The following is a 20,109-nucleotide window of genomic DNA, read 5'->3' on the forward strand; positions in this document are numbered from 1 at the left end:
ATTAGTGTTAATTTCCCTTTTTTACGTGTACAAATAATTCACGTTTACCTTTTACTCTTTCAGCTCGGTGATCTCTCAAATCCCGAATTACGCATGCTTACCGATCAATTGGATCGTATACGATTTGGTGGTGATGAAGCGTTCGTGAAACGGCTTTCGATACGGGGTCTGTTACCAGAAACCGATCAATATATGACTTACGACGGCTCAACCACAGCGCCCGCCTGCCATGAAACAGTCACATGGGTTGTGTTGAATAAACCCATTTATATAACAAAGCAACAGGTAAGTTTTAATATTTTGTAATTAATAAGTGTTTTTGGGTTGCATGCATAAAATTATTGAACGCTGTTTTCAAAGTAATCACTCAAAAACTTAATATCATTCTCAAGGGGTTAATACCAAAAATAGATCTAACTTCTTCTATGCCATTGTCGTTTCACAACGAGTTTTTACTGATTGGTCCGTTAGTTAAATTGGAGGAAAATTGTATTGACATCGAAATCGTTTTAATGTTGGCAATACGCACTAGTGCATAACTACTGCATTTGAAAAACTACTCGGAAAATGTTCTACTGGCTTACGTATGCCGAACGTAATCGGAATAATTTATTCTTCATCCCCGATTCGAAGAGTAAATTGAAAGCAGCACTACCCAAATTTGAAGAGAAGCTCGACCTAGGTCTTCTCGCGTCATCTATTAATATTTACATAATAGTAGATAGAAGCAAAGAAATTAGTCATTAAATATAATTTCCAGTAAAAGAAATGATGATTATATCAATAACTTTCAAAATCGCGGATGCCAAGCATTTTCCCCCAAAAATTTCAACAACCTCCGTCTTAATACATAAATCTTACATCGTAGGAAAAATAAAAATTTTTTTCGATTATCGTCTCTAATAAGAAAGAAATATATGTTTATTTAAGAGTAGAATTTATCTTATTTTCAATTAGTTATCTGCATTCAATTTCAGTTTCAATTTCAATTTTATTTCCAAAATATCAATACAGTAAGATTTACATCTCTTTTTGCACAACAGAAAAGTAACACTCAGATCCAGAAAATAGTTAAAAATAGTTGACGATAAATTAACGATAAATTAAATTAAACCAATCAATAAGTATATTTAAACACGTAACAAAAAAATAAGTTCAAAGTACATTATGTAAATGGTTCAATTTGTGAAAAAGTATTTATATAGGACATCCTTCAAGTTACTTCCCTTCAATTTGCTTTATATGCCAGCAGGTATTGAATTCCAAATTCTAGCAGCATTGATGAAAAGCATTCTAGTAGAGTTCTTAAGGTTAAAATATAGCAACATGAGGTTAAGACAGCGCTCCGATCGTGGAAAGATAAGTTTTTCATAAAGATAGTTTGGCGTCTTCGTATACATTAAACGAAATAGAAATATACATTTTCTGGCTTTTAAATAAGCATCGATGTCACATCCCAGTAGCGATGTTCTCCATGCAGATATGTGGTCAAACCTACGTATTCCATATACATAACGCGTAATTTCATTAAATGCAATATCAACTTTATGCGCCGACTGAGAGTCAAGCTTGCTATATAATAGTTTAGAGTAGGTTAGGGTAGGCAAAATAATTTGACGGGCAAGCCTCTTTCGAATATGAATTGAGGTAAATGGTACTGACTGCCTCGGTTACACTTTGCCTACAGCTGAACTTATGTGGTTTACACAACTTAAATTTGTGTTAATAACGAATCCCAAGTTGGTGATTTTTTCAACTATTTCAAGAGAGTTGTTGTTTAAATTAATATTAGGGATACTAGTAAGATTTATTTTATTTTTGAAAACTGGTAAGACATCGTAATATAGCTAGTAAAACCTCATTAAGCTTTACCGTTACTGCATTAATATTATCAAAACGACCAGATAGGTACAGCTGAACGTCATCAGCATATGCGTGCATACTTACATGCTTACATGCTAAAAATATATCGTTTATAAATACAATAAAAAGCAGTGGACTAGAATGGACCCTTGAGGAACGCCACAAGTTATGGTTTTGACCGTTGATGACACTTCGCCAATCTTGACTCTTTGACACCTATCCATTAAGTAACTCCTCATAAGACAAATAGCAGCCTTACCAAATCCATAATAATGCGTAATCTTAGAGCAAAGTAATAAATGATCAACAGAGTCGAACGCTTTAGAGAAGTCAAGTAAACACAGGAGGGATACTTCACCTTTGTCATAAGCCATACGCAAGTCGTCCATAATTTTAACCATAATTGTTGAACAACCACGAACCGCCCTAACCCCAGATTGATAAGGGGAAAGTAGAATTTTTGCTGTAATATGAGCCGTAATTTGTTCAGCCATTATTGACTCAAAAACTTTCGACAAGGCGGGAAGAACACTAATTGGACGAAAGTCACCCGGAGAACAGACGCGCTTATCTTTTGCAATGGGACGTACGTAGTCAGTTTTCCACGAATTAGGGAAGCAAGATGTCGTGATGCTATGATTAATAATGTGCGTCAGCGTGCTGAAGATATAGGGCATAATCAACTTCAAAAATTTAATAGGTAAGCCATCTTCACCAACAGCATTAGGTTTTATATTATTGAGGCATTTAGCAATACATTTTATATTATTGAGGCATTTTCCGATACAACCGAGAATTCGAAAGGTACGTAAGAGTATTTGCTAGAAGCATATGGAACAAACTGTGGTGTGGAACTATTATTCGAAGCACTAGATAGAAACACCTCATTCAAACTATCAGCATTTAACGTACATTCTTTTGTATCCTTACATCTTATTCGAAGACTCTTAATATTGCGCCACAGTAAGCCTGAACGAAGGGAGGGATCAAGTTTACTCTCAAAATAACGTTGTTTTTCTTTCCTAACAATTAGAGTGGATCGGTTTCTCGCTGCACGAAATAAGTTCCAATTAGGTTGAGTACGATACCTCTTCCCAGTTTTATACGCTTTTGTATGAGCCTTCATGGCTTCCTTGACTCTGGAGTTAAACCATGGACATGGGTTTAACTTCTTGCAGCAGGTTGGAACGTGCTTGTCATAAGCTGATAAAAGTGTGCCATTCAAAAATGCTAGCTTATCACTAATATCCTGGTAGTACCAAAAATTATGCCAGTCTGTATTTTCCATTTCAAGGTACAATGCATTTAAATCAAGCGATCGATAGTCTCCGTACATAAAGCAACCTCCTACGTTAGGGTCATTAAAGTGAATATCTAGCGTGCAAAACATTAGATCGTGATCTGAAATGAAAGATATTTGGTCGAACAGCAAAACGAGGGAGGGATCAGAAACCATAAAATAATCAAGAAGGCTAGAAGTACAATTGTTACCATGCCGAGTTGGTTCTACGGTGTTAACTATCAAAAGACCAGAGCTAGCCACTTCATCCAGAAACATACCACATACTGAATCAAGCACAAGTAGGTTAGTATTAAAGTCGTCGCAAATAATTATGTTATCATAGTCGTGTATCATGTACTGACAAAAATTATGTTCTAAGAATATATAAACAAATACTGTAGTTAACAACAACGAAATGGTTGCTGATATAGTTAGTTGATTGACTTTGACGACCAATTTGACAAATTTTGGCCAAAGCTGGATTTCTTTTATTCTTTTGTAATCCAGTCCCTGGAATGGCGTACATATAATGAGCCTATCATTACGATGTTCACTTATACGCCCCAGGAAAAATAATAAGTTCACATGTTTACATTTCAACTGCATACGAATTCGTTGTATTACACAGCGTGAGCCAGATAAATTGCCATAGTTGTTGTGCGTTTGTCTCATGGTTGGCTGTGCTTGTCACTTTCCATGGGGGGTGTCGATTTTGTGCGTGTCATGATGTCAATCTTCATTGCACTTGTGCGTATAGACAGACACTTGTTGCTGCATTTTATTGTATAGCTTGTTTACTTATGCTTATAAGTGGGCTACTTTTTGTGATTTGTTTCTGGTTTTTTTTTTAATTTTTTTTGCTTTATGTAGTCGTATTTAAGTTTTCATGTCTATATTTCTTGCATTCAGTGTTCTTTGTTTTCGCAGGAGCTTGATAAATTTATCCAAGCACTTAGTGCATTATCAAGTAAGAATATTATGTTGTTTATTCGTCATGCGAAACATATCAAAATAGTTGTCAAGTCGAAGAAGAAATTTGAATTGTTCCAAGATAGATAAATGTATATGTCCTTAAGAAAATAAGAAATAATCTATAAAATAATGTACGGGTTATTTGCATGGAAATTTGTAAAATAATCCAATATTTTTCAAAAGTTATTTATTTTTTTTTTTTTGGTACACGTAGGCACAGATCCAGCAGTACTTCTTGGGTGAGGAACTATTTTGTATGCATTTAATATAAATATTATACTTATATGAAATCTATTTTTGATAAAATACAACTTTTTCCGAAAATGAAACAAGTAAGGACGGGACTTTTTCTTAACCGAAGACCTCATACCTTTTTTGAACGACGCTTAACGATAATCTAATCAAATTAAAAAAAAAATCATAAAATGTGAGCACTCAGATCTGTGGAGTATATGTATATGTATTATATGTTTGAACGATCTTGAAAGTTTTCTCAGGCAATAATGTATGCCTCACACATATGTAAGCGTACTGTGTCATATGAAGTTTCTACATAATGAAATGATGAAAAACTTTTTAGCCGAAAAATCGGTTGCATGGGAGATATAGAGGTCTAATCCGGTCGGAAACCCAAATAAACCGCTCACTGAATTTTATTAAGATATGTCTAAAACTTAGGGTGTTTTCAATTAGACAGACGAACCGAATGGCAGATGGGCATGACTGAATCAACTCAGCTCATCATCCTGGTCATTTCCATTTACTTATTGGTGGGTTTATCTCTTCTCCTGTAAGGACTTAAGGTTTTCGAGATTCGGACCAAACTTAATATACTACTTAATTTTCATGATAGATATAAAAACCATTTTGAGTAGATTTAAACAACATACAGCAGCTTACAAAAAAAAAGCAAGGATAATTTTTACCAAATTTCGTCAATTTAATATTTTTGTTACCGAATTTCAATAAAACAGAAATTCTTGAACAGAAACAATCGACAAACATTAGAATTAACTACAAAGCTGACACTGTAAACTGCGCTCACTTATACAAACACTTACTTACAAACAGACAGTGCGTCACGTGTTAAAAATTTATGTCAATTAAAAAATTTTTTTTTGTAGATGTTTTGTATTTTTTTTTGTTAATGTTTTGTATTTTTCAACAGTCGCCCTGACGAGGGTTACCGTTGAGTAATCGAAATATATCGGTTGAAAAACAAAATTTGTGGTCTTATTCACGCAGGACCTAAAGCCGGCAAAACAAAATAAATTTAATAAAAAAACTATAAAGAATTTCAGGACTTTATGCAAATAGCCCAGCATCATTGGATTTGCAAACTTCCGTAGCATATTTTTTGAAGTATACTCAAAAAAAAAAAAAAAGGCTCTGTATTTGCTAGGTCAGTGCAAAAATGCAACATCGAACACCGTCAAGTACACTAAATTCTGAACTCCCTTCACAAACGGTTTTAAAAAACTCGAAATCTTCGAATTTCCTATTTGGAGTTCTCTAAATTGTTTTGAGAATGCAGTTTTGTAGCCTAATGAATGTTAGTTTTACAAGCTAAAAGTCATGGGTCACAATAATAAATTTGACATATTTTTTCCTATATTTCAGTTTTTTTTTCCATACAAAGTTTTAATTTTTTTATAAATAAGGAATTCTGAAATAACTTTCGGAAGAAAAATTATCAAAAATCAATACGATTTTGAGAGACCCAATACATGTTATTAAAATTGACTGGACTACAAAACTACATGCTCAATTTTGTTTTTTTGCAAAGAGAACACCGAAAAGAAATGTTTGGAATTAGTCGTAAAAAATTTTCAAATTTTTGTTAAATATTTTAAAATTAGATAGTTTCCATAGTTTCAATTACAAAATTCATATAACTTTTCTCTTAATATATCGAAAATATAAGAAGTGGAAACTAACTGATGAAATTTGATAAACAACTTTACGGATATTTTTCTGATCGCTGCTGTCTTTAATTACCGTAAAAATTTGTACTTTACATGACATATTATCAAGGCAGTGTGCATTTATTTTTGCAAATCAGTCAATGGCTTCTTCAGGTGTGACTTAAATTTCGAAGTTCGTTTTTTAACGGTACCAAGCCGACCAATATTACCATAGTATTCCTGACCCTTCTTTTCAAACGCTACAGAGTGAAAATGGAGCCTTCACATAGGAAATATTAGCGAAGACATATTAGAATTATGACACATAAGTATTTCAGAGCTAGAAAACTTACTGCAGGTACTGCCAATGGTTTTATTAGTATTTCACTACGACTGTGAGTCCCAAATGTTGAAAATGCTCTGCTGTAATTATACACAAGATCCGCGTGCTCCGCCCACCACAGAAAGTTCAAACACCGGGCAAAACAGCATCAAAAATTTAGAAACAAGTTTCTTCAATTAACGCGCACCTTTGCTATAAAATTGATAAAGGGCTACCGATTTGCTATCGGAAAGTTATGGATTCGTTATTGAAAAGTTAATAATTCGTTATCAATATTTATCGATTTTTTTTTTTTTTTGCAAAAGTATCCAAACTGTATCAATTTGTTTTTGCAATGCTATCAATTTCTGATCAAACGATTATCGCAAGGTTATTGATTTTTTATCAATTTTTTATCAAAGAGTTTTCAAGATGCTATCCATTTGTCATTGAAAATTTGTACTATAGAAAAGTTATCGATTTACCATACAAAAGTTGTTATTTATTTTTTCAAAGAGTTATCGATTATTTACTGAAAATCTATAGATAAGTTAACGAAAATGTATCGATTTATTATGGAAAAATTATCGATTTTTTATGGAAAAGTTATGAATTTGCTGTTAAAAAATTACTGATTCCTTATCAAATCGTTCTCGATATTGCTTTGTGAAGTTATCGATTGGTTGTCAAAATGTTATCGATTTTATATTGAAAAGTTATTGATTTGTTAAAAAAAAATGTGTACCGATTTTTTTGGATTCATTATCGGTTTGTAATCATCGTGTGATCGATTTGTTGTCGAATAGATTATAGTAATACGTTATCGATAATAGGCCGAAATTATTTGTTTCTAATAAAGTACCTCTATTTAGCTCCAACCCCTACTGGTAATATAGTTAATTTAAAGCATTCCTTTCTAAGCGTACACTTGGTACTTACGCCTTGTTTATGAACTTGTCGGCTACACATATCATCTGAAAGTCATTTTCGTGACCACGCCCACTTTATCGATATCGAAAATTACGAAAAATTAAAAAAATGCCATAATTCTGTACCAAATATGAAAAAAGGGATGAAACATGGTAATTGGATTGGTTTATTGACGCAAAATATAACTTTAGAGAAAACGTTGTAAAACGGGTGTGACACCAACCATATTAAGAAGAAGAAAATGAAAAAGTTCTGCAGGGCGAAATCAAAAGCCCTTGGACTCTTGGCAGGTATACTGTTCGTGGTATCACATATAAAAATAAAATAGCGGTATCCGACAGATGATGTTCTGGGTCACCCTGGTCCACATTTTGCCCGATATCTCGAAAACTCCTTCTCATATACAACTAAGGGCCACTCCCTTTTAAAAACCTCATTAGTACCTTCAATTTGATACCCATATCATACAAACACATCCTAGATTCACCCCTGGTCCACCTTTATGGCGATATCTCCAAAACGCGTCCACCTATAGAACTAAGGCCCACTTCGTTTTAAAATACTCATCAACACCTTTCATTCCATCCCCATATCGTACAAACACATTCTAAAGTCACCCGTAGTCCACCTTTATGGCGATATCCCGAAATGGCGTCCACCTATAGGACTATGGCCCACTCCCTTTTAAAATACTCTTTAATAACTTCCCATGTCAAACAAACATATTCCAGGGTTACCATGGTTCATTTTCCTACATGGTGATTTCCCCTTATTTTGTCTCAACTGAGCGCGAGTATGTAATGTTCGGTTACAGCCGAACTTAGCCTTCCTTACTTGTTGTTTTTTTTTTATAGATTTTTTTCTATTTTCTTTTCAGCTGCGTTGTCAGTTGTGTGAAGCGCGTCCTCTGTATGTTTGTATGTGCTTAGGTTTGTGCGCGCGCTTTAAATTGCCGGTGTCGTTTCCGCTACGCTGATTTGCTTGCATCCTGTTCTGCTTCCGTTGTCAAGTGTGTACATACATACGCAGTAACATATACATAGCTCCTAAACAGGAATGTAAACCAATAATGCTGTGTAAAAGATAGGCAGAACAAGATATTAACTGTTTTTAACAAGTATTTGTTTTGCTGATTATTTTATAGTCACTTAGTCGGTATTTGACTTAAGGCTATATAGATAGGCAAAAGTCAGTGATTTTAATACGTCTAAACTTACAACTTTTTCCAATAATTCTAGCTTTACGGCAATACTTTCGGGCATATCTCTAGAAGTTCTGTCGATTCTCCAGTACTAGGCTTTAAAAAATTACTCAGATCAAAGGATTTTAGGCCATGCCTCATCTAGAATTCTAAGAGTAATGGGCAAATTATATTAAACGCAACGAGTCATTTTTTCTCTTGTGAACCGAAAGTCGTACGATATAAGAGCAGTCTTTCCCTTCAGTGAGTGACAGTAAAATTTAGTGGCTTTGTGAAATTGTTGGCATTATATAGTGGTGAAGGTGAATATGAGTGACTTCGACACAAAATGGCACGGCCTCATACATAGTATAGCCCTAAGTTTCTGTTAACATTCACAATGTTCACAGCTAATTTTCGAAAAATCTGTTTTCTACTTTTGATACGTGAATATACCTTAAAATGTATATTTCTTTTGTACGTGTGTTTGCGACTAAACTACACCCAAACGACTGGACAGATTTTGGTGAAATTTTGTGTGTGTGTGTACATGGGGATTCAAGTTAAATTAAGTTAATTTGGTCCATTTTTTTTCTCTGCTCTTTTCGCTGGTGACCCAGGGGCCGACTTGTTCTAAACAAAAATGAGTTAGTGATGCGATTTGCTTGAAATTTGGTACAGGGTAACTTCATTTACTGGCTTATTATTTAATCAGTAAAGGGGTTCCTTTTTGGTAAACTTAATATTTGCGATCCTATCTTATAGGAAAGTGACAAAGACGATGATATTTCTTTGACATTTATTATTAAGGTAGCCTTTTGAATAAAAAATCTGTTAGTAATTTTATATCTCAAGATAAGATAATTTTATATCTGTGATAATTTTAAAAATCATATCTGCATTATTTTCATAGATGATTGGTAAGTGGATTAAAGTTTCATATGTGCAGCCATTTTTAAGATATTTTGGTCTCTGTGAAACGGAATGATCCCAGAACGTGTTTTCAAAAAACGTATATCAAATATGAAGGTTGCGTTCATGAGGGTTTTGCCAAAGGATGGTGGTTAAGAAGAAGAGATTGAGGGAAAGAATATTTTATCCAAAATCCATACGCTGTGAAAGAGAAAAAAGGAAAATAAGAGATAGCAATATGAGTAAGCCACGGAGAGAAAAAGAAGGGTGAGAATAAAAAAATTATAGGGAGGGTGGGGGCGAGGAGAGAAAGTGGGGAGTAGGAAATTGTAATAAAAACGGCGAAGGAGGGAAAGATATAAATAAGAGAAACGTAAACAAGGAAGAAGATGAAGAAAAATCGAAGGGGGTTGAAGTAGAAAACCTAAAAAGGGCTCAAGGAGAAAAAAATCGAGAAAGTGAATGGGGGGAAAACAAGGACCAAACATGAGAAGCAGAGGGACAGGCGAGAAGATACAAAATTTTTGCAGAAGCTAAGGTATGACAAGTGCTCCGGATTTCTGAGAAAGTAAATACATCACAGAAAATAATATTATCGGGAAGGTGAACGTCTGAGTTATGTATCTCTATCTACCACGTAAAGATGAATGCGATTTTAAACCTTGTGTCTGTGTTAGTGTCATACAGTTTCGTAGTGGTTAATAAAAGCAAATATATTGAAATCTTTCGGTCATGTGAATTAGGTATTCCATTTTTGGTGTATAGATTTCATATATAAGGAAATCCTGGTGTGATAGGTAGAGGGAGTGGGAGTGGTTGTGGGACTGGGATTTGCATTGCTAGTGGGAGTGGGAGAGTGATTGGGATTAGGAGTGGGAAAGGGTTTGGGATTTGGGATTTGGAGGAAGATAAATAGAATAAGAGATATTAAAGAAGGTCCTGGGTTCAAATCCCAGCAACAGCACACAAAGTGTTTATAAGCGGGGTGACCCATTTTTATTTTTATTGAAAAACTTGTTTCCAAATTTTTGATGATGTTTTGCCCGAGGCTCGAACCCAGGATCTTCGGTATGGAAGGTGGAGCCCGCTACTGCCACACTACTGTCGCCGCCATTTGGTGCATATATGTACATACTTACTGAAAAGTTGCCTGGAAGTATTATTATTAATAGGTTGGGCACCGAAAGTTTAAGCGTGAAAGCACAATGCTGCCGGCGTTTTGGTGTTGCATTTCATTACATTAAAAACCAACCTATTACATGCCAACATATCCACAGCAGCCTAAAGGATGGGTACCGGTACGTTCAAAAGGAATGTTACACACATGCAAGCATACAATTGAAGCAAGTATAAAAAATAAAAATAAATGTAAGGTGCGATAACCTCCGAAGAGATCTAAGGCCGAGCTACTCTTCCAATTTGCGTCGTGCTCCTTTTTATTTTCCCTACAAACTGGCCGGACGGGACCTACATGTTTTACGCCGACTCCGAACGACATCTGAAAGGCAGATGAGTTTTCACTGAGAGCTTTTCATGGCAGAAATACACCCGGAGCGCTTGCCAAACACTGCCGAGGGGCGACCCCGCTTAGAAAAATTTTCTTCTAATTGAAAAACCTTATTTCTAAAATTTTGATGTTGCTTTGCCCGAGGTGTCAACCCAGGGCATACGGTGTGGTAGGCCGAGCACGCTACCATCACACCACGGTGGCTGCAAATATAATTATTCTGCTCACTAAACTTGACGCTTCTATTGCTTCGCGCAACAGTGTATCTATTACACACAAAGATACGAGTAGGCAAGCAAACATATTTGTAAAAGCTTTTGTAAAAGTATGGACTTAATATAATATGCGAAAATACCTGAGTGCACACAAACACATACATATAGAGTTATTTATATTTTTAAAGATAAGAGACGGACTTTTGTTGCACCTCATTACACCATCCTTGCTTAAATATATGGATGCAACGAAGGTAGCTGCTTTCTGATAAAGTAAAGCAACGAAGTTTTATTTTAATTGTAATTTTTTGTCGCGCGGCAAGGCAGCAGGCGTTTCTTCGTAATTCACTGTAATTTTTTATGCAAACTTTTTTTGTTTTATTTTTTTAAGCACTTTTTTTTTCTTGTAAAGCTGACATATCCCTTTAAATATATACATATGTACATATGTAAACATTATATGCACATGTTTTTAACGGCAACTTTTTTCATATAATAAATTTTTTTTTTAACTCCGATTCAACCATCTCCAAAACGGCACAAACGCATTTCACCTTGAAGCGCTATTTTATGGTAAAATACAGCAGTCTCTAGGCTCTGCAGAGAGCGTAGATAATATTTCCGCATACGCAGCAGCCAACACAAAAACAAATTTCCCTTTAAGTAGAGGCATCCGTTATACTTTTGTTCCTAAAGCACTTCGGTGGCATATGCATTCGCGTGCCTTTACTTCCTGTTACATACTTACATATGTATGTACATGAACTCCTGTGCCGGCTTTTCATGGGTATAGACAACGATGTGCATAAAGATTTACATCGTGCAAGTGGGTATGCATACATTTGCAGACAAATGACAACATTATATTCGTGTCATTTTGCGCACTACTGTGTTGCTGTTGTTTTTTTTGGCCTGCGCGCCACATAATCAAGTCTCAGGGGCACCATTGAAACGCAGCGAACCACAACCTGCTTTACATTGACGCTCTACTTAACTCTTTTACTTTTTCTGTATTTAGTCTGATTTATCGTCCTTTTTTTCGTTTTTCCTGATCTCCGTTTTTTTTTTTTTTTGTCCCACCTACTGCGTTTAGCTTGTCTGCCATCGCTTCGCTTAATTAACATTCACGTTACATTTGTGTAGTTCATTTATTTAAGGTTCACTACAACAGCAGCGGTAAGGGAACTAAGGAATCCGACACGACTTATCCATATTTGAGTTAGACCGTATTTAACTTAACAAAATATTTCCCTATAGTATGATGAAACTTTCCACTGGCCTTTACCTTTAACTTTACTTTTACCTTTACCTTTACCTTTACCTTGACCTTTACCTTTACCTTTACCTTTACCTTTTCCTTTACCTTTACCTTTACCTTTACCTTTACCTTTACCTTTTCCTTTATCTTTACCTTTACCTTTACCTTTACCTTTACCTTTACCTTTACCTTTACCTTTACCTTTACCTGTACCTTAACCTTTACCTTTACCTTTACATGTACTTTAACCTTTACCTTTACCTTAACCTTTACCTTTACCTTTACCTTTACCTTTACCTTTACCTTTACCTTTACCTTTACCTTTACCTTTACCTTTACCTTTACCTTTACCTTTACTTTTACCTTTACCTTTACCTTTACCTTTACGTTCACCTTTACCTTTGCCTTTACCTTTACCTTTACCTTTACCTTTACTTTTACCTTTACCTTTACCTTTACCTTTACCTTTACCTTTGCCTTTACCTTTACCTTTACCTTTACCTTTACCTTTACCTTTACCTTTACCTTTACCTTTACCTTTACCTTTGCCTTTACCTTTACCTTTACCTTTACGTTCATCTTTACCTTTACCTTTACGTTTACCTTTACCTTTACCTTTGCCTTTACTTTTGCCTTTACCTTTACCTTTGCCTTTACCTTTACCTTTACCTTTACCTTTACCTTTGCCTTTACCTTTACCTTTACCTTTGCCTTTACCTTTACCTTTACCTTTACCTTTACCTTTGCTTTTACCTTTACCTTTACCTTTACGTTCATCTTTACCTTTACTTTTGCCTTTACCTTTACCTTTACCTTTACGTTCATCTATACCTTTAACTTTGCCTTTACCCTTACCTTTACCTTTACCTTTGCCTTTACCTTTACCTTTACCTTTACCTTTACCTTTGCCTTTACCTTTACCTTTACCTTTACGTTCATCTTTACCTTTACCTTTACATTTACCTTTACCTTTACCTTTGCCTTTACCTTTACCTTTACCTTTACCTTTGCCTTTACCTTTACCTTTACCTTTACCTTTACCTTTACCTTTACCTTTACCTTTACCTTTACCTTTACCTTTACCTTTACCTTTACCTTTACCTTTACCTTTACCTTTACCTTTACCTTTACCTTTGCCTTTACCTTTACCTTTACCTTTACGTTCATCTTTACCTTTACATTTACCTTTACCTTTACCTTTGCCTTTACCTTTACCTTTACCTTTACGTTCATCTTTACCTTTACCTTTACATTTACCTTTACCTTTACCTTTGCCTTTACCTTTACCTTTACCTTTGCCTTTACCTTTAACTTTACCTTTACCTTTACCTTTACCTTTACCTTTACCTTTACCTTTGCCTTTACCTTTACCTTTACCTTTACCTTTACCTTTACCTTTACCTTTACCTTTACCTTTGCCTTTACCTTTACCTTTACCTTTACGTTCATCTTTACCTTTACCTTTGCCTTTACCTTTACCTTTACCTTTACGTTCATCTTTACCTTTAACTTTGCCTTTACCTTTACCTTTACCTTTACCTTTACCTTTACCTTTACCTTCACCTTTACCTTTACCTTTACCTTTACCTTTACCTTTACCTTTACCTTTGCCTTTACCTTTACCTTTACGTTCATCTTTACCTTTACCTTTACCTTTACCTTTAACTTTGCCTTTACCTTTACCTTTACATTTACGTTCACCTTTACCTTTACCTTTACATTTACCTTTACCTTTACCATTACCTTTACCTTTACCTTTACCTTTACCTTTACCTTTACCTTTACCTTTACCTTTACCTTTACCTTTACCTTTACCTTTACCTTTACCTTTACCTTTACCTTTACCTTTGCTTTTAACTTTACCTTTACCTTTACCTTTACCTTTAACTTTACCTTCTTCTCCCCCTCTATCCCTCCCTCTAACATTTCTTTGAACCTTTTCCCATCTCCTCTTTTATCACCATCGACTGTTCACTATCTCTTTCAGTAACCCTGACCTTCACTACCTCCCTCTCTCTTCTGCTTCCTCTTCTACTTTTTCCATTTGGGGGGTAAAGAAGTTTAAAACGAGTTTTATTATTTTGAAACGGTCTACTATCCATTTAATTTACAAGTTAAAATATATTTACCCAAGCTCATTTTCAATTTTTAGAACCGTTGTTGTGCATAATAACGCGAAAATCGTATGTGTTTTTTCATGTCATTAATGCTCCTGTAAACCGTGCAAAATTTTCAAAGCAATAAGTCTCAATATAATTTAAGGAAACAATTTAAACCATTTCCTGTGTACTGCGATATTTAATCATTACTTTAATGTACGATGGATTGAGGAAGGTTGGCTTCGTCATTGCTTGAAACATGGTAATATGCAGGACTATTTTAACCAAAAAATCCAATAAGCTACTTGATTGTTGATGAAAAGTTACTCCTGAGAGAGAATAAGTCAACTCGACATATTGCTTAAGTAATGGGGTCGTATCTCTAGAGGACAATCAAAGGTGCAAAAGAAAAAAATTTGTTCCAGGTGATCACGAAAAAAAGAGTTCTGTACGGAAACCCAAACAAATCATACTGTCTACATGGAAACGTTGAGATCGGATGCAATGACAGAATTGTGCAAATGATGCAGGAGTAGACCTCTCTAGTTTAACCAAAAACTGTGGTGATGGGCGGAAGGTTTTAAGCCTGGGACAAATTTCTCTAAGAACGAAAATGGCGACCTGGTGAACGGTGCCCAAAGAGTACCTCTCTTTTAAAATTGAGGCAGGAATAAATAAATCGAAGAGAATATAATTTATGTTTCTTTCATCTGACCTTGGACAAAAAGATCACGATCTTATATACTAGAAGCAGGTCCCAAATTGATCAAGGCCTAAGCTAGGAGGTGTAATCCTGCAGGCGAAACTTTATACAAAATATGTAGGAGTCATTCTAGACAGTAGGTTTTCGGAGTGAACATTAACTCAAAACTGAATTCTCAGGAGCACTTCAAGGTAGTGGGAGAGAAATTTTCTAAAGTTTATGGAGCCTTAACGCGAGTAATTCTCAACATCGGCGGTCCAGGCGAAGCTATCCGTCAACTTTTATCCAACGTAGCCAGCTTGATAATATAAGATGCAGTACCAGTGTGGCAGGAAACTAAAATGACCCACAAAAAGATATACTAGCAACCTACCATTTTAATGCTATACGAAAAGCACGTGCTAATTGTTCTATGTTTTATCTCGAAAAATGCCAGTAGATCTACGGTGAAGTGAAATGGATACACCTGTCATTGGAATCGGCAGACCATCTCAAGGTGGCAAGAAAAGCGTAAAAATACTTTGGTGGGAAGAACCGAGGTAAGGGCGCTGGACCTTCATGTTAGCTCGGTATAAAGCGGAATTGTACGAGCGGAAGCACGGTGAACTAAGCTACCATCTCACGCATATATTGAGTGGGCACGGCGGTTTCAAGGAGTATCTATATATGCGTAGAATAGAGGAGGATCCTTTCTGTCCCCACTGTCTCTGGCGTCATATGCTTTTGATTTAGATCTTGTCAGCTATAGCAAATGTAGGAAGTAAGGGTTGGTGGAGGAAACGGTAGAGCAATTTTGGTATTTGTTATTAGGACGGGGTTAATTTATAGCGTGCGTCCTAGTTTTTGACTGAGTTTTTAAGTTTAGCAAGAAATCAGCTATAGATGCTATGCGTTTTTTGTGCTTTCAAAAAGTTTTATATTGGAATTGGGCGTGTTTATCATTTAATTTTGCTCATATTAAATTACGATGGGCGATTGGCAGCCGCCGTGGTATGATAGTAGCGTGCTCCACCTACCACACCGAATATCCTGGGTTCACGCCCTAGAAAAAGCAACATCAAAACTTTAGAAACAAGTTTTTTCAATTAGAAGAAAAATTGTCTAAGCGTGGTTGCCCCTCGGCAGTGTTCGGTAAACACTCCGAGTGTTTTTCTGGAATGAAAAGCTCTCAGTGAAAACTCATCTGCCTTACAGATAACATTCGGAGGCGGAATTAAACAAGTAGGTCCCATCCCGCCAATTTGTAGGAAACAAAAAAAAAAAAAAAAAAAAAATAGGACCCCGACGCAAATTGGAAGTGAAGCTCGGCCTTAGATCTCTTCGGAGGTTATCGCACCGTACATTTATTTAATTTAGATTACGATGGGGGATGAGTGGCAACAAAATTATTTATATACAAAGTTTTATTAAGATATCTCAAAATTTATTAAAGTTATCGTATTCATCGTATCGTATTGTCACCCTGAATATCTTAATATATGGAAAGCTATATTTCTTTACCTCGATCACATAACTAACATCCCTAGTGCTTGCAATCTGGGTAGGTGCATCGATTTGTGTTTGCAAGCAGCCGACTCCAATAGTATGAGGGATTAGAAGCGATAATCGCTGTCTGGCGATCTGAAAGTTATTAAACTTTACCGTGAAGCGATTGCTGTTAAGCAGACTAGAAAATTGGTGGGTAATAAATAAAATAGGAAGGAGATTTATGAGCGCATAATTGCATGTATTGCAAGAGTATCATGTTTTCTTTGGTGACATCAAAAAAAAAAAATTTAACAAAAAATTGTAAATCCTGTTCTTTTTCTTACAGTTGCACGCCCTCCGTCGCCTGATGCAAGGTAGTCCCGACCATCCAAAAGCCCCACTTGGCAATAATTATCGACCACCGCAACCACTACTCCACCGACCGATTCGCACGAATATCGATTTTAAAACAACAAAGGTGAATGGTAAAGCTGCATGTCCCACCATGTACCGTGAAGTGTACTATAAAGGTGAGTTGGCGATGAATATTATAAAATTTAGCTTGAGATGTGTTTTGTGAAACTATAAGTTATATTAAATTTAGTATGTATGCTGGTTGTGCTGGGTAATGTAACGCGGCGTTGCATGCTTGTGCTGATATTCGTGGCGGCGCCACTCGTGGTGATACTCTATTCGGCAATACCACCGTGGCTGCTTGATTCACAAAGCATTATTAACAAGTATCAAAATTATCGATTATGGGTAGTCAAAAGAATTCAATACTCAAAAAGTACTCACAACTAGAAAAGTACTCAGTAATCAGTGCAGCTTCGTTTGTATAAATCCTGAAAACTCGAAAGTATGCAGTACGCAAAAAGTACACTTTTCTCAAAAATAATTATTACCCCAGAAATTTTAAATACTCACTGTAGGAAAAGTACTCTAAGCTCATTAAGTACTCAATGTACAAAAAGTTTACTTCAGAATGATGTTTAGTCCTTAGTTCTATATAAATCTGTACGGTTAATTTAGGACTAAATCGAGCCAAAACCACACATATACCGCAGCGGAGAGTTGCATCTAGTGGTGTTGTCTCGAAGATGACCAAAAGATAACTAAGTCTCCGATTCAAGGTAAAAGATGCAGTGCGCAGGTGAATGTGAAGTCAGTGGGAACTGACAAAGCTACTAGCCGAATCGGAGAATGACGAAGAGAAGGCTGAAGACAAATCCAACTAGTGAATTTGGCTAACGTGAATCTGTTGACGGACACGATAAATTACCAGCGGTACATAAAATGGTGAATGAATGGCTGGATGTAAACAGTTATCCGTGAATCGGTTAAGGGATAACCAAAATCACCGGTGGAAAAGTATGTGGGTGACTGGATAAATGGGTTGTTGGTTTTGTTATTTCTATAATTATCAGTGGATCGAGAAGTGGAAAGCAGTAAGCTTATGCCCAGCAAGCTCGAAGGCGGTAGATGATGGGTAACATTTGGATCGTCTTCATTATCATCATTAGATGGCACTTAATCATGTTGCTAAAACTTATTTTACAAAACTTAATAAATTTTGGACGGAACTTATTATCAACGTAAAAAATTGGCGTCAATATCCAGCTCTACATTAAAAAGAGATGACCGAAGACTCTTGACGGATATAGTGACTGGACGCTGACTGCTTTGCAGCATCATATGTACGAAGTGCGATTGTGCGATTAGCGGAAGAAAAGGTTATTATTATCGTTATTTGCTCGACTACAGCTATACTATAAGTGATACAGCTATAAGATCTTGAAGCCATAAGTGCCATATAGGTCTGGAAAACTTTCAGTATTTTCCAAGAGAAGTAAGTAATTTTATAACATAGGCCCTGGTTTCTGATAGGGCGTTTATATTGGTCTTTAAACAAACTTCTGGTAGCACTATGGACTCATCCAATATACGTGAAGTCCTCACAGACCGGCCAGTTCAACCTAATCCAACCTTACCTAACCTAACCAGCTCAACATCAGTGAATATTATTTAAAAAATTCAAATTGATTATTTGAAAAATATGTACAAATTATAGTTACAGCAGCAAACAGAAAAATAGCAGCGGACATTTTTATAAAATTTCACCGATAAAATTTTTTTTTTTTTTTTTGCTATCGATATTTTAAGAAAATACTGCTATGCATTTTTAAGCTGTAACTATGCATATCAATGACAAAAACCTCGAAATATCGAAAAAACTTACCGAAATTGCTTTTTTATTTTTTGGAGCCCTCTGAATTGTTTCGAGTATACAGTTTGATAGTCCAATCATTTTTAGTCTGATAAAGTACAAGTGATAGTTCCCGCAAAATTCACATTAATTTTTTGAAATTTATGTTTCGAAGTGAGTCTTAGGTTTTCCTACATACAAGGTGCGCAAGCGTTTTCTCTTTATATAGAAGAAAATCTGAAACACCCTTCGGAAAAAATGCCAGAAATCAATGCGAGTTTTGTAATTAGATAAAATAAAATTGATAGAACTACAAAAATGAGTACTCACAAAAATTAAGGTATCTCCAAACAAGCAAGTTCGAAAATTATGACAATTTTTGGAAAACGTTTTTGTCACTGGTTTGCTTAGTTTCATAGAAGTTTTTTGCTAAAATATCAAAAATAAAAACAAGCATAAAACAGACGAAATTTCCGAAAATAATTCCACTGCTATTTTTCTCTTCGCTACTGTATGTATAACACATATTTATTTTTCAAATAGTAATTCATTATTCACATATACTTACATATTTTCTATTTTCAATTTTCTGCAGCTACAAGTTGGAAACAACATTGAGGCGTAACTAAACGGTGAATCACAACAACATCATTAGCAGCAGAAATCAAATTAAAATAAATAGCAATTGCATCTCCTTCAAGCGAGTATATATATATATATATATATGTATGCATAAATACTTAAGGACATATTTTTTGTATACATACGAAAACGTTTGCACACACACACACATATATGCATTATGTACGTAAGTAAACGTAAATTGGCGTGCCACAAGAGCTTCCATTAAACTTAAATTAAAGTTGTATTAGAATGGTTATTGTATAAATTGAAACCACATTTGCTATATAAATACGTAGAATTCGAAGTAGATAATAGCATTTAAAGGTAATTGGGAGTAATATAATTGTATATATAAAACAAATAACATGCATATGCGTATAAATAATTTAGTTCGAAAGAAGTTGGAGTAATTAATATGTATTGTATTAAATCAAATACTTTACTAATTGCTTTAGGAGTTGATGTTTGTAGCAAATTATTACTAAAGTAAGAAAATAATATAAATAATGTAGTAAAATGGGCAACATTTGTTTTGAAATTTGATAAATAATAAGAAAAGCGTGTGCTTGAATAATCAAACACACATACATACACATAGGCATATTTGTGCAGGTACTATAATTAAAACATATGTAAATTATTTTTGTAACAAGACCCACTGACAC

At 35.2% G+C, this 20,109-nt stretch overlaps 1 protein-coding gene across 1 annotated transcript in view; it reads left to right on the forward strand.

Moving 5' to 3' along the window:
- CARPB (Carbonic anhydrase-related protein B) overlaps window positions 1–19,494 on the forward strand; it is a 286,975-nt gene extending 267,481 nt beyond the window's left edge. Inside the window, exons 7-9 of the mRNA XM_067780979.1 lie at window positions 64–285; window positions 16,961–17,144; window positions 19,416–19,494. Of these exons, the coding sequence (XP_067637080.1) occupies window positions 64–285; window positions 16,961–17,144; window positions 19,416–19,438 (429 nt within the window). The 3' untranslated portion in view covers window positions 19,439–19,494. The remainder of the gene's footprint in view (window positions 1–63; window positions 286–16,960; window positions 17,145–19,415) is intronic.
- The last annotated feature ends 615 nt before the right edge of the window (window positions 19,495–20,109 follow it).

Source organism: Eurosta solidaginis, chromosome 4, assembly GCF_040869045.1.
Source record: "Eurosta solidaginis isolate ZX-2024a chromosome 4, ASM4086904v1, whole genome shotgun sequence".
Taxonomy (NCBI): domain Eukaryota; kingdom Metazoa; phylum Arthropoda; class Insecta; order Diptera; family Tephritidae; genus Eurosta; species Eurosta solidaginis.